The sequence below is a fragment of the Squalius cephalus genome (assembly GCF_949319135.1).
Source record: "Squalius cephalus genome assembly, chromosome: 18".
Taxonomy (NCBI): Eukaryota; Metazoa; Chordata; class Actinopteri; order Cypriniformes; family Leuciscidae; genus Squalius; species Squalius cephalus.
In genome coordinates, this window is record NC_137139.1 from 24,979,850 (window position 1) to 24,995,969 (window position 16,120).

The following is a 16,120-nucleotide window of genomic DNA, read 5'->3' on the forward strand; positions in this document are numbered from 1 at the left end:
TCAACAATAACTTTAATTCTTTATTGGTGTCCTTTATAATTTAAACAACAAATTTAAGAGTTATGCCCCGAGTGATAAGTAAATATGAAAATAAAAAATTGATAGCATAGGCCTATATTTGGATATTTCATTATTTGCTATAGCACAACTTGAGTTAAGTGTACTGAGTATAGCTTGTCACCTGAAAATATTGCTAAAAAAAACCTTAATTGCAGTAAAATGTAGTAAACCTTTGGTTAATAATTATCAATATCTACAAAAATCAAATATCTACAAAGACTTGACTCTAAATTTTCTTAATTCGCTTTTTTAAACAGAGTTGTGTATGTTAATATGTACTTAGGCTTACTGTGGTGGTGGGAGCTGTTTTAAATGACTGCATTTGCACTACAAGGGAAGATTATGACTTCATTTAGCTACTAAACCCATGAGGCGCCGCTGTTTACAAGGCAATGAAACTCCGAAGAGTCAGAAGCATTTTAACTGCTATAGCTTTGTCTAATTTACATTAACATTTATTTAGCAGGCGCTTGTAAAAAGCATAGTACTTTTATATCCTTTTTGCTACAATCAAACCAGTCCCACCCCATATTTAGGATATTTTGTGTAATATAAAATATATAAATAGTGTTAATTAAATAACTTAGGCTGCATGCCACTGAACTAATTTATTTCAATGTTATATGATGCTATGATGTACAGTAGGCTGCATTTAGCGTAGCGATAAAGCATGGATATAATTGTTGTGCCTGTTACATAATTTGGGTATGAACTGTTTAATATAGGCTACCTTACTATATTTCCGTAAACTTATCCAGCTTGAGACGACATACAGGCGCTAAATTGAATATGAATCAGGAGTCCAAAGGCACCTTTAGTCTCAGGCCGCGAGGATGGATGTCATCCACCTATCGCTGTTTTATTCATCATAGCTAGGCTATATCACATTATAGGCTTGTGAACAAAAACTAAACACGTGCGTGCACACCCACTGTCATGTCAAGTTACTGGCATCGACTGCCGTGATAAATTGCTATCATGTGGAAAAACAGGAGCTAGATGTTCAAGCAGGAATGACGAGAAGCGTTTTCGTCCCAGTCCCAGCCCTCTTTTCTCCCTCCCACACAGACACACGACCCCCTCCCACCCACACGCCCGTCTCTCCTTTTCATCTACTCTCTTTTCTACAACAAACATGGCCGCGAAATCAGACGGTACAGCCGTTTCTTTGCAGAATGACATTCCGCCGACGTGCCTCCCCGGGCTGGAGAAGCGCTCGCCACAGTGGCGTCCCGTCGGGAAGGAGTATTCGCTCCTGGACTGCTGCTGGACCCTCTGCGCCCTCTTGGTCTTTTTCTCGGACGGGGCTTCAGACCTGTGGCTGGCTGCCGAATACTATCTCAGCCGGGACTACTGGTGGTTCGCTCTGACATTCATTTTTATCATCATTCCGTCTGTGGTGGTGCAGGTGCTCAGCTTCCGATGGTTCGCCTACGATTACTCGGACGCCAACGGGAGCGACACGGCTGCGGCTGCATTGGTAGCGGCGTCCAATGCGGAGAGCCACTTCAGAACCAAGGACAGCGATCAGCGGGGCGCTGGCCGCTCCGCTGCGGTCACCGAAACCCGGAGCAACGCTCAGAGCTGCTGCAGAGCCTGCGTGTGGCTCTTCCAAAGCGTCGTGCACGTTCTTCAGCTGGCACAGGTCTGGAGGTACGTGAGTGTATAGATCTCAATATGATCAAATAGTAGATTCCTTTAACGTGTCACATCAGCAGTTCATTCAGCATCATATTGTTCTGTCATCCCCTGACTTGCCCTCTCTACAACAAATCCACACCCACATCTAGAGGCATTCAGAGCTGAAGCTCCTAAGATGGCAATGCCTATTTAAAGAAAATATTAGGGACAACTTTTATGCAGTCAATATGTATTGCTTTCATTTTTGAAAGCACATGCTTGGATATAAAGGGACCAAATATAAGAATCAACCTGGAGAACAAATGTCAGTGGCCACTAATATAATTGGAATGTGGAAAAGACCTTGTGCAACATAGGTGGTTATACAGTTATACGGTACGGTTATACAGTAAGTATTCAACCTCAATGCTGTTAGTTTGCATTGCCAATGAATGTCCTGCAGTCATAGTGTGGAAAAGGGATCCTCCTTGTATTTCCTGTTGTTCCATGCCAGTTCATCATTATCGCCAAGCCATTTGGTTGTAGGCTCCTCCTCCTCTTCCTCCTCCACCTCTCATGAGCTTCTGGGTCAATAATCTCCCGGAGAGACTCCTCCACTCATCCACTCATTCAATCTGTCCACCAGAAATCTCCTTATGCACACACTCTAAAATCCTTTTGTCTTTAGAGCAGTGCAAAAGAGTTTCTTTTTTCATATTACTTATACCAATACCAGTGGTTTATGATGAATGAGAAATGTTTTTTTGTGCTTGATGGGGTCTGCAGTATTTATATGCAGCAGATTTGACCCTAAAAGTTGCCATAAAGATGATGATTTTCTATGAGCTCAAGAAACAGTTAGACATTAGATTTCACTTCCTCACACTCTTTTCGCTCGGTGCGATTGCCATGAGCAGAATGTGCAAGTGCTAAGGGTCTTGATTGCTGACAGACAGTGAGCTGCAACACACAAAGCAATTTCCATAATAATGCAGAGAAGAAAATTTGCAGCCCACAATCCCGTCCAAAAGTTTAATCCACTCACATATAAATCAATAGAAACACACCCACACATATTAGAGGCATGTGTAGTGAGTGAGTGCCGTGTAATTGTGGTTGTAAACACAGAGGCGGTGATGTGCCTGTCTTTCAATGCCTGTGCTGATCAGCAGTGACAGGACTGAGCTTATGTGTGACTGGACACTGCTGCCGGCTGACCTGCAGGGAAACGCAGGGTTAATGATGTTTGCTGCCATTGATATCACAAAGCTGCCGGTCATTTCCATCAAGCTTCATTTATGCTTCTGTCACAACACATGCGCTGTCCTTCTCATGCCGTCTGTGTCATTCTCTGTCTGTCACTCATTCTTTTCCTCCTGACCTTTTTTTTTTTTTTTTTTAGAGGAGTTCCTCTTTTTTCTGATAGCATATTTACCATAATAAACAGTTTTCAGAAAGATAATGTGGATATTTGTAATTCAAAACAAGCCAGTCAGCCAGCCAGCAAATAATGTTCATCTCATTTGAATAAAACTAACCATTATCCCATTTTATTCACTAATTAGCCTTGAGAATTTGAGCCTAAGCCTTTCTGAGCTACATTCCCATTAATATATAATTCATTCAAAATATTTTCAGAAAGAAAAACATCATTGGCACTGCAAGCTGATGTGTAATGAAATATCTTCAGCTCTCTTTTCTATCAGTATTGCTAAGAATAGCACCTTTTAAGAAGTACATTTTGCCATTTTCACGTTACCTCTGTTTGACCTGCAATAAACCCACATGGATTTATTTCTGTTCTTCACCTTTCACCAATACTCTCTGACTGAGTCTTTGCTTAAAAGCTTCCGAGCAGAGCTTTCCAGGCTCTGTCTTTGTTTGATTGGAATTAGCAGTAATGCCATTAAAGCTGCCACCGGCACTGAGCTTGTCACATCTCTGCATTACAGGGATTATAGCTGTAGTGTTTACATGTCCTTACCTGCAGCAGACAGCCAGAGTGGGAGAGAGTGGTGCACTGTTGCAAAGAAAGAACAGGTGAGGAGAAGATGGTGCATCTTTGAGAGAATGATTGAGAGGGAGAGAATATGAGAAAACTTGTCTGTTTGATATGAAAATTAGCCATTATAAAGGAATTTCTCCTCATGGCTTGTAATCACATCAGAAATAAAATAATGATAAGACTAAATGAGTGCAATAAAATATTAATTTTCTCTCTGTCTCTCACATTTTCTAAGCCTTGTGTAAAAAAGTGTGCCCTATTTGAGAGTCCCCTCTGAGTACTCTGACCTGGTTCACTGAACACGTTCAAAGACGGTTTTCGATTCCATGTTCCCTGCAGCATTAGATGAGCAGGATCAATCAAGATCAGTCACCACCATTGGAGAAGAAAAGACACCTTTACACAGGCTGTGTTGAGAGAAATGACTTTTCAGCAGTGTTTGTTGAACCTAAAAATGAATGAGTAATCTTGACCGTTTTTATTAAAACATAAAACATGAACATTTATTTTAAATAATACAATATTACATATTTAAGAAAATCTCTAAATTGTATTAGCATTATTGGTGAAAAGTAATGATACTGAAAGTAATAACTTGGTGATATTGATGCTCTAATGGATACATGTTCATTCAGTTAAGCACTGATTCACCGGTAGCTCCTGAATCTTTCTGAATGATTCATTAAAAAAACCGGCTCGTAAGAGTAATTTGTTTGTGAATCGGACTGTACTACTTCTGCTGTATTTGGTTCACTAAAACGAATCGGCTCTTAATAGTCATCTATTCATGAATGGGACTACATACGCTGTACTGTATGTTACTGGCTCACTAATAAAAAAGGAACACAAGAGTCATTTGTTGACTTCTCTGTTTGCACTCTGTTATTAGGCGAAGCTCTGTCAAGGTTGGGGTGAGGGATGAGCTGAGGACTCAAAGAGAAATGGGCTTTTACTTGTTATAAAAATAAAACAAAAACTACCTCGTGAAACAGGACCGGTCAACTTGACTTGGCAGGGCAACACTTGGTAGCAGGACAAGACATGGCTTCAGGAATCAGAACACAAGGAATGTACGACAACGAACTGGCACAGGACTGTAAACACAAGGAGAATACGGGTTTACACAACACTATACGCGCCTACATATTTTTTTTATGTGGTTTGGCTGTTCATTTACATGGCAACAGCGTTTTGGAGGCCTGAAAACGGGATTCAAGTGCAAGTTTTTGAAAATGATTCCATTATTGTTTTGTTTTAAACTACAAAAACGCAAATTTTGTTTTTACGGATCCATGTGAACGGGGATCGTTTGACTATGGTGTCGTCTGTACGTAAAAAAAAGCAAAGGATAAACTTTTTGTCGTGTAAACGTACCCTAAGTTTGATCTTGGAATTTTATCATAAAAAATATTATCACTGATAAAAAAATTTTTATCACTGATTAGAATCAGTATCGAGATTCAAATTAAGTTTGTGATTAATTGTAAAATTGATGTGTTTACCCAGTCAAGTGAAGTGAAGTGAAGTAAAGTGACATGAAGGCCAAGTATGGTAACCCATACTTGGAATTTGTCCTCTGCATTTAACCTATCTAAGTTAGTGCACACACATTAGGAGCAGTGAGTACTGAACACACACACACACACACTGCAAACCGTTGACACACACTCAGAGCAGAGAGCAACCATTCACTTTGGCGCCCGGGGAGCGTTTGGGTTGGTTAGGTGCCATGCTCAAGGTCACCTCAGTCGTTCTCTGCCAGTACGTTCCTGCCAACCTTCAGGTTACAAGTCCGACTCTCAAACCATTAGGCCACAAATGCCCCATATTCACACTATTTAATAGTTACCGTTACATTTTTTTATTACTAATTTGGACTTTATTTGGACAGGATCCTTTCTGGCAGGTTGGGGGTTGATTATTATTATTGCACACACTGAGTGAATCGCTCCATCAGTGGAAGACTGTTTTTCTTCAGATGTGGTGCCCTATTGAGCATGCCAAGAGTGTGCTTAAAATTTTCGTTCTCTTTCAAAAGATCTAAAAATACATGAGACATTTTCAGCTGGGACTCAAACAGAAGTAAAGCGTAAGTCAGGCAGCAAGAAGGAAGGCGAAAAACATCAATTTTTTAAACCGTCTCATCTGTGACAATGAGAAAATTTGCAAGCCCTGCGTGATTAATTCACCCCATGGATATCAAAGTAAAACCCCGCCAAGGAGGACTGAGGAGGACACATTCAAGAGCAGAGATAGCCAGGGGATGTCTGTTGCTGTTGGCCAAACAGCTTAATGCCTATTTGAGACATATTCCTGAGAGAGGGTGCACTGGGATTAACTGTGACGAGAAAAGGAACCTAATAAAACTTAAGCTGTGTATATGTTTGATAAACTGCAGGAAGCTGTAGGCAGTGTGTGTTTTAGAGTGATTTAGGTTTGTGATTGTTTGAAGGTATGTCTGATATGAAGGGTTGAGCAATGCATGAGCAATGCAATGAAAGTAGGCTACTGATGGGATTCTGTCTATAGACAAAATATCAAGCTTTAAATAATGCATCATGTTTATTCCTTTATGTCTGAACTGCTTTTTTTGTGCTCAACATTAAAACATTTTCTGGAGATGAGAGAGCCTTCAACCATTGATCAGCAGAGGTCTTCACTTAATTTTCAGTGTCATGTTTTTGCATATGCTCAATATTTATACGTTCATTGAATACATTAAATGATTCAGTTATTGAATATGTTTGTAAAGTAGGCTAATGTTTAAACAATACGGATATTAAAAATGTATTTAAGGAGTGATGCTTTCTGCTTTCTTTTTTGCTTTCTCTCTGGCTAGTAGTTTGTCCAGGGTGACCAGATGTACCGTATTTCAGCTCTATTTTTAGTGTTTTAGCGTTGAGGTAGGCTAGTGCTTTTTGTCCCTCTCTTCTATTATAGTTTTTCAAAATGGCGGAACGACATGGAAGCCTTCTTGGACTTACCTGTCCAATGTGAATAAAGATAAGAAATTCTTCGCTTACGAGGATAAGTCAGATCATTGGCAGAGGTAATTTTACACCAACGAGGACATATTTATGAATAAAGACAATGATTTTAGCTAATAAAATACTTAAAAACTACACAGCGTACCTTTAAAGTTAATCAAACAACAAAAGATGTTAAATAAATGTATACGTTTAATAAACATACTGTACCTGAAAAACTTAGTTTATTTATGATTAAAATTTCAGAAAGGCCTGGAGGGGAAAATAAAAAGATCACAAAAAATCACAGCAAATAAAGAAAGAAATGTACTGTATATGACAACAGGAAATAGGGCTAGAAAGCACTTTCATCTTCGTAATTCTGTTGCATGATGACATGATCCAGTGTCTTCATAACCACCTCAGCAGGGCTTTACTATTCAATAAAAATAATGACAGTCTGATTCTAGCCAGCTGGAAATTTGATATAGTACATTCAGCATTGATTTTCTTTTGTTTCCCCTCTTTCTTTCTTTCTTTCTTTCTTTCTTTCTTTCTTTCTTTCTTTCTTTCTTTCTTTCTTTCTTTCTTTCTTTCTTTCTTTCTTTCTTTCTTTCTTTCTTTCTTCCTGCTGCCATTCTCAAGGGTTAAATTTAGCAGGAGGGGAGGGGGGTGGGGGTAAATCCAGTATTATCTGACTTGCTGGAACCCAGTCTTTGGACTCAATAGCTGAGGGCTGATTGGCTAGCTGTGCAATCTGAGTAACTGTGTAGGTAAGCTGGCTGTTCTGAATATTGTTGAATTCAAAAGTAGTTTAATGGCAAGTGGACAGCAACATAATCAGGGTGGCTTTTCTAATAGAAAGTCCTTTTCAGAGGAAGACATGTCGAGTCTTTATGCGAAGCGCAGACCCAACAGATGATTGCCTCAAATTGGGTAATGTTAAGTTAAGTAATGGGCCAAGCTTGTCAGCTGCAGTTTGTCAGTCGTCACCATGGATACCGATGCATTGCTTGCCAATGGTGGCTGTTTGTGAGATGTTTTCTCTGCCATAGAGCTGCCTGTTTGTTAACCTTTTCTCAATGTTCTTGAAAAAATAAATAACACACTTGCATAGTTAAGGTTCAAGGTTTGATTTTGTCTGATAGCATCCGGTGTGCCGAATTTTCAGGGAATCAAAGGGTTGAATTTTACAAGCGAAGAGAGCTTTTCTGTGTCATTGAAAACACACCCTTTATTCAGAAAAAGAAAGACTGTGTTTCCTGTCAAATTTGAGACTCTCTCGCTGACAGCCATTCTCCCAGGCTCTCTATTGCTTGATTTTTCTTTTAGAGGCTTTTTTTTCTTTGCACAGCAAGTTGTGTGAAGGATGTGGAGCAATTTTATAGACCTCATCAAGTCAGGGTGATTCATTCTGCCAATCTCCTGACATCCTGCGAACACTCCTATTACTCTCGCTACCCTTGAGACAGACTGAAAAAACATGGCACTTCCTGTCAAAGAAACAAATTAAGTCCAGTGAAAGGGAGATTTTTCAAGGGGCACACATAAATATGTTTCGAATGCACAGCTGCAGTTTTTGCTTCATATCTCCCAAAAGGCGCTCTCTTTCGTAGAGGAATGCTTCCTCTGGCACTGACATTCATCTCACAGGATAAACACTGGAGTTCTGGGGTCGTAAATCGGGAAATTTGAAGGTAGGAATGTAAGAGACAGTGCATCCCTCCCGTGAAAACATGCTCTCTGACATCTGTGTAATCTGAAGAGCGACCTTGGTGTGTCTCACAACAGCCTGTAGACCGTGGTGCTGAGGACAGAAAATGACATGCTGGAGCACTCTATAGTGGACTGGCAGTCTGCCCAGACAAGTGTACTGCCTTTATCAGCTGGTTGCAGTCACATTATAGGCACGGCAGACTCCAGTTCTTTACAAAGTCTGCAGACTGGCATTGAGGTAACTACCAATTACCAATTTACAAATGGTTCTATTATACAAGATGCATTAAAGTGCCCATTTTTGTTCATTTACAAGTCCATTATTTTATTTTCGGGGTCTTCTAGAATTGATTTACATGATTTGAAGTAAAAAAAAAAAAAAAAAAAAAGAGCATACTGTACACTGCTGCAGCACTTCTTTTCACTCGTTTGGCCTAAAAGCTTTTTTTATAGTCAGCATGAAATTGAAGTTATGATAGATTTTTCTTCCCTATGTGGCATAAATGTCTTCTTGATCAAGAAAAAATATACAACGGGATTTTGACAGTCAGGAATTGATTGTATGGTTAAATTGTTGTGGTTTGATTGCTATTGCTGTGATCTCATGTGAGTGACAAGTTGTCCCGCCCTCATGCTGAAAAACACATGGGCCTGTCCCAAATGGAGCCCTAAACCCTCACGAGTCCACACTTTTGTGACGTAAACTCTTTCCAGCACCCTTCTGAAACCTATAGTCTTGTGGACTTGGCTGTAAGTCAAGTATATTTATATGATCAGACTTTTGGCATGGACTTTGTGCTTTGTAACTTTGCAGATTGTTTACATGCTCAAACAGCTATATGACGCACTAAACCCAGCAAGCAATTTTGCGTTGAAAAGACATCTAATAGCAATCCAAACACAGCCCAGACATCTATGCTAAACCAAGACAAAATTGAATAGACATCTAAACCATAGCCCAAGAATAGACTAGTCATCAATTAGAGAACAAAGAAATTATACGAGTAAAGAAATGAACAAACACCTTGTAATCACTGTTTACTTTGCTTACATGATGTAATCTCATACATTTTGCAAGTTATTTTGGTTATGTAACCAAATTCAAGGTATTTTGGCTAGAAGTGGGTTACTCATAGCCGGACTATATCGGGTCTATAGTAAACCTAGACGGTGAAATGACGGCTATTGCTTGCTGGGCAGGAAAGGTAAAATAAAATAAAATAAAACATAAAAGAGGCCCTTTAAAATAATTATTTTTTAGTTCATCTGTTCAGAAATGATCTAGAGGTCTCATCCTATGTTTTTTACCCCAGGTATGTCCATGCCTTATATCTGGGCGTGCAAAGCCGCTGGCGCGGGGACCACGAGCACAAACACTTCTACTGGCGTACGATGTTCGAGAACGCTGACATCAGCATGCTGAGGTTGCTGGAAACCTTCCTGAAGAGCGCACCTCAGCTCGTTCTGCAACTCAGCATTATGGTCAAGACTGGCCGGGTCCTCCCTTTGCAGGGTAAGTTGATGACAGCTATGATTAAAACCGCTTCATTCCAAGTATGCTAGAAATAGTTGGGCTTGCTCTATTTGTCTGGGTCATATTCATTATATTCATATTTCATCAGTAGTCTCGAGTAGCCAGACATTTGACTATGACAGAAAGTCTGCCCCAAATTGCAAATTATGAACTGCCTATAGGTGCTGTTTATGGGCAAGGCTATCTAATATAGACCATCATGGAAGCAAATTCAAATAATGGCTTGGCAGTATATTGAGATTCATGATTAGAATTTATACCAGCTCAATATTTAGAAGTACTGATTTGATCTTTTTTCAGACATACTGTACACTATTCAAAAATGTGGGGTCAGTAAGAATTGAGAATTAAGAAGAAAAAAAGATTTTATCATTTATTTGATAAAAAATACAGTAAAAACAGTAATATTGTGAAATTTTATTACACTATTAACTATTTGAATATATTTCATAATATAATTTATTGTGATGGTAAAGCTGAATTTTCAGCATCATTACTCCAGTCTTCAGTGTCACATGATCCTTCAGAAATCATTCTAATATGCTGATTTGCTGCTCAAGAAACATTTCTTCTTATTATCAATGTTGAAAACAGTTGAGCTGCTTAATATATTTGTGAAAACTGTGATGCATTTTTTTAATAATTAAATATATAATTTATTAAATATATTTGATTCCACAAACTTATAAATCCATAGATTAGCTCTTCTTCTAAATCCTTTACTCCACTTCTCCAGGAATATTGCTGAAAAAACCTACGTGCCTTTACTCCCAGAATTTGCATAAAACCAACCAATCAGATTCTAACTGGTGATTTTTGAGTGTGGTATACATGAGACGGTCAGTAAACACGCTGTGGGTCGGAAGCACAGACTAGAACATCTGTCATATTGTTATACACCATCTCACTGAGTGTTTGATTTAATGCCTTCTTGCAGTGTGATTTCTGCGTTGCATCTAATTTAAATGTGACACATTATTGTTTTAGAAATTAATTTGGCCATCATTTAGGATCTGAGTGCAATTTCACAGCATGCGTTTGCATAGTATCTCATTTTCAATCCAACTGCAAATTAGCTGGCAAATTACTGAGGATGTGATAAGTGTGACTGAATATGGAAGTCAGTGGGTTATACATTACAGGTCATTGTGCATGAGACTGACCATTTTATCAGATGAATCTTTAAGTAGTTTCATTAATGATTAAACTATCCAGCAGCAGTTAAGACACAACTTGTTTCATTGTCTCCTGGAAGAGCACACTCCAAATTTGCAACGACGAGTTATATTAAAGAGATATATAATTTAACATGAAAATGACAGTAATCAAATGATCATTTAGAATATTACCTCGTTAGATGCTCACACCAGCGTCATCATACAGTAATGGTGACATATTAAAATAATTGTAGTTTCATTGCTCCAGTCTATCTTTGGCTCTGTAAGGAGGGAACAGGACACGGGATAGCTATAAACCCACCTGACAGGTGCCTTTGATTACAGAGCTGCGAGAGCTCGCTGTTGTATTGGTTCAGCTCCATGGGAACAATTGTAGCCACTGTCAGATATTCCCTGAGGAATTTTATCCAAATGTCAAAGCACAAACTGTGACTTGTAAAGAAAGCCCAGAGCTAGTTAACTACAGGATGTAATTTTTGTTTAAAAGCTATCATTTGACGTGATCTTCTTTCTTTCTATTCCTTTGTGAATACAAGTTAGAGAGGTGCAGTATTAAAATGTGGCAGCCCTGCTCATATTACATTTATTCAGGCTGCTGAAGGCATCTTTTTCCAGAAGGATAAAAATGACCCAGAGGAGAGCCAATATGTGAGCATATCCAGTTCTCAGGAGATGGCCAGGGCACTCTTCCACCTTACAGTCAGCGGTGTAGAGAATACAGGCATCAGTGCAAGAGCGTTTCATCTGGGTCTGTCCTGACCTGCACTTTTCCAGACTGATATTATGATTTAGGTGCTTTGCTGGGTCTGTCATAATCGCTCATAATCATATCCGGTGCAATGTGAGACGGCTGGAGAACTAGCTAATGATTATGTTTTTGCTGATTAGAAGAGATTTTCCGTTTTGACTGCTCCTGACTAAACGGGTGAGCTGATGAATGGCCAGACAGGAACCTGATTAAATATTCATGAGAGCTTCCAGAGAGCCTACAGCACTCAACAGAATTTCATTTTTTTTTTTTTTCTGAGAATAATGGTGGGGTGTACTGTCATTCCTTATATACAGACTCATTTTATACATTGGTGTAGGTTTTGATTTGAAATTAATTTGAAGTATTTTACTTCTCAAGTATCGGCTTTGTCACTGATGTATCTTCTAAAATTCCTTAGGATAAATAAAAAGAGAAATGATGCAACAATTTTTGACATATAAATAAGAGTATAAAGCAATAAAAATAATGGGCCTTCCTTTGGCACATAACGTGTCAACGTGTTTTTTAATAGGTCAGATATCTAACATTATTATAGGTGTGGGCTAAAAAAAAGATACACTATAAAATTAATAGAAAATAAATATTGTCCACATAATATTTTAATTAATTTTGGCTTTAGTACAGTGAACATATAAAATGTTTCTTTTTTTTTTACAAAAAATATTTAATATGCTTGAATTTTTTTTATGTTGGTCGTCTTCTCCTCATTATTATTTTAATAGAATTAATTGTTTTATTATTTATATATGTATATTTATCGTTATTGTTTTATAGACAATGTAGTGTTAACCAGTAGCAAGTAGCTTCTTAAAAGGATAGTTCACCCGAAAATGAAAATTTTGTCATCATTTGCTCACCCTCAAGTTGTTTCAAACCTGTATGAGTTTCTTTCTTCTGTTGAACTAAAAATAAGATATTTTGAAGAATGTTGATAACCAGACTCTACTACTCTCCACTGTTTGGTTAACAACATTCTTCAAAATATCTTCTTTTTAGTTCAACAGAAGAAAGAAACACATACAGGTTTGGTACAACGTAAGGGTGAGTGGATTATGACAGAATTTTCATTTTTAATTTGATTTGAATTAATGTACTTGACTCATTTCTTTCCATTTTCTCTCTCGTTGTGCTTCATTTGATCCAGGTCTGTCTGCGTCAGCCTCTCTGGTGTCTCTGGGCTGGATGATGGCGTCTTATCAGAAGGTATTACGGGACTCTCGTGACGACAAGCTTCCCATGTCATATAAATCAGTGGTGGCGCACATGCTGTGGCACCTGTTCACAGTGGGAGCCCGCGCCATGGCCTTCGCCCTCTTCGTTTCCATCTTCCAGCTCTACTTCGGGATTTTCATCGTGGCCCACTGGTGCGCCATGACCTTCTGGATCATCCAAGGTGAGACGGACTTCTGCATGTCCAAGTGGGAGGAAATCATCTACAACATGATGGTGGGCATCGTGTATATATTCTGCTGGTTCAGCGTCCGTGAAGGCCCGACTCGGTGCCGGCTTCTGCTCTACAGCCTCATAGTGCTGGGCGAAAACGTGGCCCTCACTGCCGTGTGGTACATATACCGCAGCCCGCGCACTTCGGACTTTTACGCTGTGGTGGTGGTGTGTGTAGTGGCCTGTAGCTACGCTCTGGGCACATTTTTTATGTTTGTCTACTACTGCCTGTTGCACCCTGACGGCCCTGTGTCTGGAGCCTATTTTGGATGTTGTGGCGTCCAGGTGGGGGCTGTTTCAGATCCTTGTATCTCGTCGCCCACCTCCGTTCCTCCTCTGGACGCGGTGAGCAGCCCGCCGAGGACTCTGCAGAGGACTAAAGGAGGAGAGTCAGTACAGAGAGACGACATTGGCGATGTGTTTAAGATGCGGACCCTTAAGGCCTCACGAAACGCCGCACCTCGCCTCACCCCAAGGACAGAGGGGCCGGTAGTTCGTATCGACCTTCCCAGAAAGCAGTACCCAGCCTGGGACGCCCACTTCATTGACCGCAGGCTACGAAAAACCATTTTGGTTCTGGAAGGTGCTGCTCCGGTCACACCGAGGATCCAGTACCGATGTCTAGGCACACCCAAGGAAGTGATGGAATATGAGACGACAGTCTGAAACGTTCTTACTTTCTAAAAAGATGTAATGTATTAGCGTGCAAAAAAAAGTCAGTTCTCTCCAGCTTTATTTGGTGGATTTAGTCAGATCTCCACATGAACTCTTATTGACTCGTCGTCTGTGGAGGAACATTATGCATTAGTGTCTAGAAAAGAGCCACCCTGTGGTGACATTAGACATTACCACAGGTTATTGGGTTAGGCTGGGGTCCGTTTCGAGCAAGTTTATGAAAAAGCAGTGAGGCCACGGTAAATGTATCATGAATAAAATCACATATCAGTGTGGTACATTAACAGCAATGGTGCTTAAACACATCCTAAACACAGTTTCAAAGCATTCTGGGTGTTTTTAAATCTCTTGTGGCAGCTGCTGTAAACCACAATTACTGAATCCACTTGGTCACAGTTTGTTGGCTATTGAGGTTGTAATAGGTACAAGTACAACTAGTGAGTTTTCTCATTAAAGGCCTTAATCGACTTTCTTACGTTTGGCTATTCAGCATCTAAAAGGTGCATTTCACCCTTCTTCAGCAGCTAATGTTTAAAACATTGGTGGATTTATGAACACATTTTGAGTCTTTAAAGAAAGATGGAAGGGTTGAGCTTCTGATAACATCATGAGGATTTTTATTAAGCACAGAATTGTTGCCTTCAAGAACAGGGATCATACTTTGCTTGCAACAAAGACTATGTTGTTGTTTTTTTTACAATTATCAAGGTCTCTTTTCAGTGGACATTTCTGCTTACTTTTCAAGTGAAAAATTGTATATCACTGACTTTTTTTTATGTTCTCCAAGGACATATCTGTCATGGTGGAAATAATTGGTCTGATCCAATCCAATGGCTGAGTGCACCTTTAAAAATGATTGAATGAATGTTCATCTCAAGGACAATGAACCCTGATCAAGCTGGTTTATATGCCTGTAATATGGTAATACCGCAGTATTTCAAACACTTCTAAACTAACAAAGATTTAAAATATTAAAGTACCTATATGACAGTTGAAGAAAATCATATAGCATATGTTTCAAAATTGTTCTTGTTATGGGTTAATGAAAAGTTATCGGCGTTATGATTATGCCATCCCATGTCATTTACATAATTTGGTGCAATAATACTCATAAATGTTTGAATAGTGAATTTGAAAATGTTGTATGCCTATGAACAAATCCATGCAGTATACGTCTCTTTATCTAATTTATTTAACATTTAGATTCGGTTAATAACTTTTCTGTGGTTGTTTCTTACATTTGGTCATCAATCCTTAGATCAGTGAATCTGTACAAAACATTTTTGCATTGATTGACCATTGGGCTTTTGAATAGAGAGAAGATGAATAATCCATGTATTTGTGCTGTTTACACTGATATCATGTTATTGCTACAGTAAGTCCATTGTAACTATTTCACATCTTGGCATAACCATTACGTACAGTATGTCCACTTGTGTTACCATTTTTGTGCTAGCTGGAACACCTCAACACAGCCTCTGTATGCTGTCCTTTATCAATGTGGATCATACTCGTTCACTCTGGTTAATGCTGGATTTTACCATAGACACGCTGAAAGACGTCAAGCCTTACACTGCACCTGAAAGACTGTTGCTGTCGACTGTAAAAAAGGATGTCGATTTTCAGCCATGTGTTTTATTTGGACAATAAAGCAAGCAAAATTGTGTGTTTACTGACCTGACCAAAGCATCAACTGAAAGAGTGTCTTTTGTTTTGCCTGCCATTTTAAGATAAATGAAAAACTAAGATATTGTAGCATCACACCGCAGTGTTTTACATTCAAGCACTCATTCCCAAAATATGTAAAGCCACTACTAGTCACAGCCAATGATTTTGATTTGATACATACTGCACTCATGTGGAAACCAGCTGAATAGCAATGAGGAAGATCAAAACATTCACATCACAAAGATAGTTTTTACTGTGTCACTTGGAAGACGTTTTAACTACAACAAACTAACAGCGATGAACACATAGGCTACCTTTTACTCACACCACAGGCACTAAATCAACTTCCATAACACTATATTATGCAATACATTATCTCAAAGCAATGGCATAATCTAGAGATGTCATTCAAAACTTTTCCTTTTCACTTTTTTGTTAAACTGTAGATCCACTGTCAAATTCAGAGGAAATGAATTTGATTTG

General features: G+C 39.1%; 1 protein-coding gene across 1 annotated transcript; it reads left to right on the top strand.

Moving 5' to 3' along the window:
- Nucleotides 1–1,159: 1,159 nt before the first annotated feature.
- On the top strand, nucleotides 1,160–15,710 carry xkr7a (XK related 7a). Its single transcript, XM_079850244.1, has 3 exons — nucleotides 1,160–1,713; nucleotides 9,681–9,880; nucleotides 12,996–15,710. The coding sequence occupies exons 1-3, from the start codon at nucleotides 1,196–1,198 to the stop codon at nucleotides 13,958–13,960; spliced, it is 1,683 nt and encodes a 560-aa protein (XP_079706370.1). The 5' UTR covers nucleotides 1,160–1,195; the 3' UTR covers nucleotides 13,961–15,710.
- The last annotated feature ends 410 nt before the right edge of the window (nucleotides 15,711–16,120 follow it).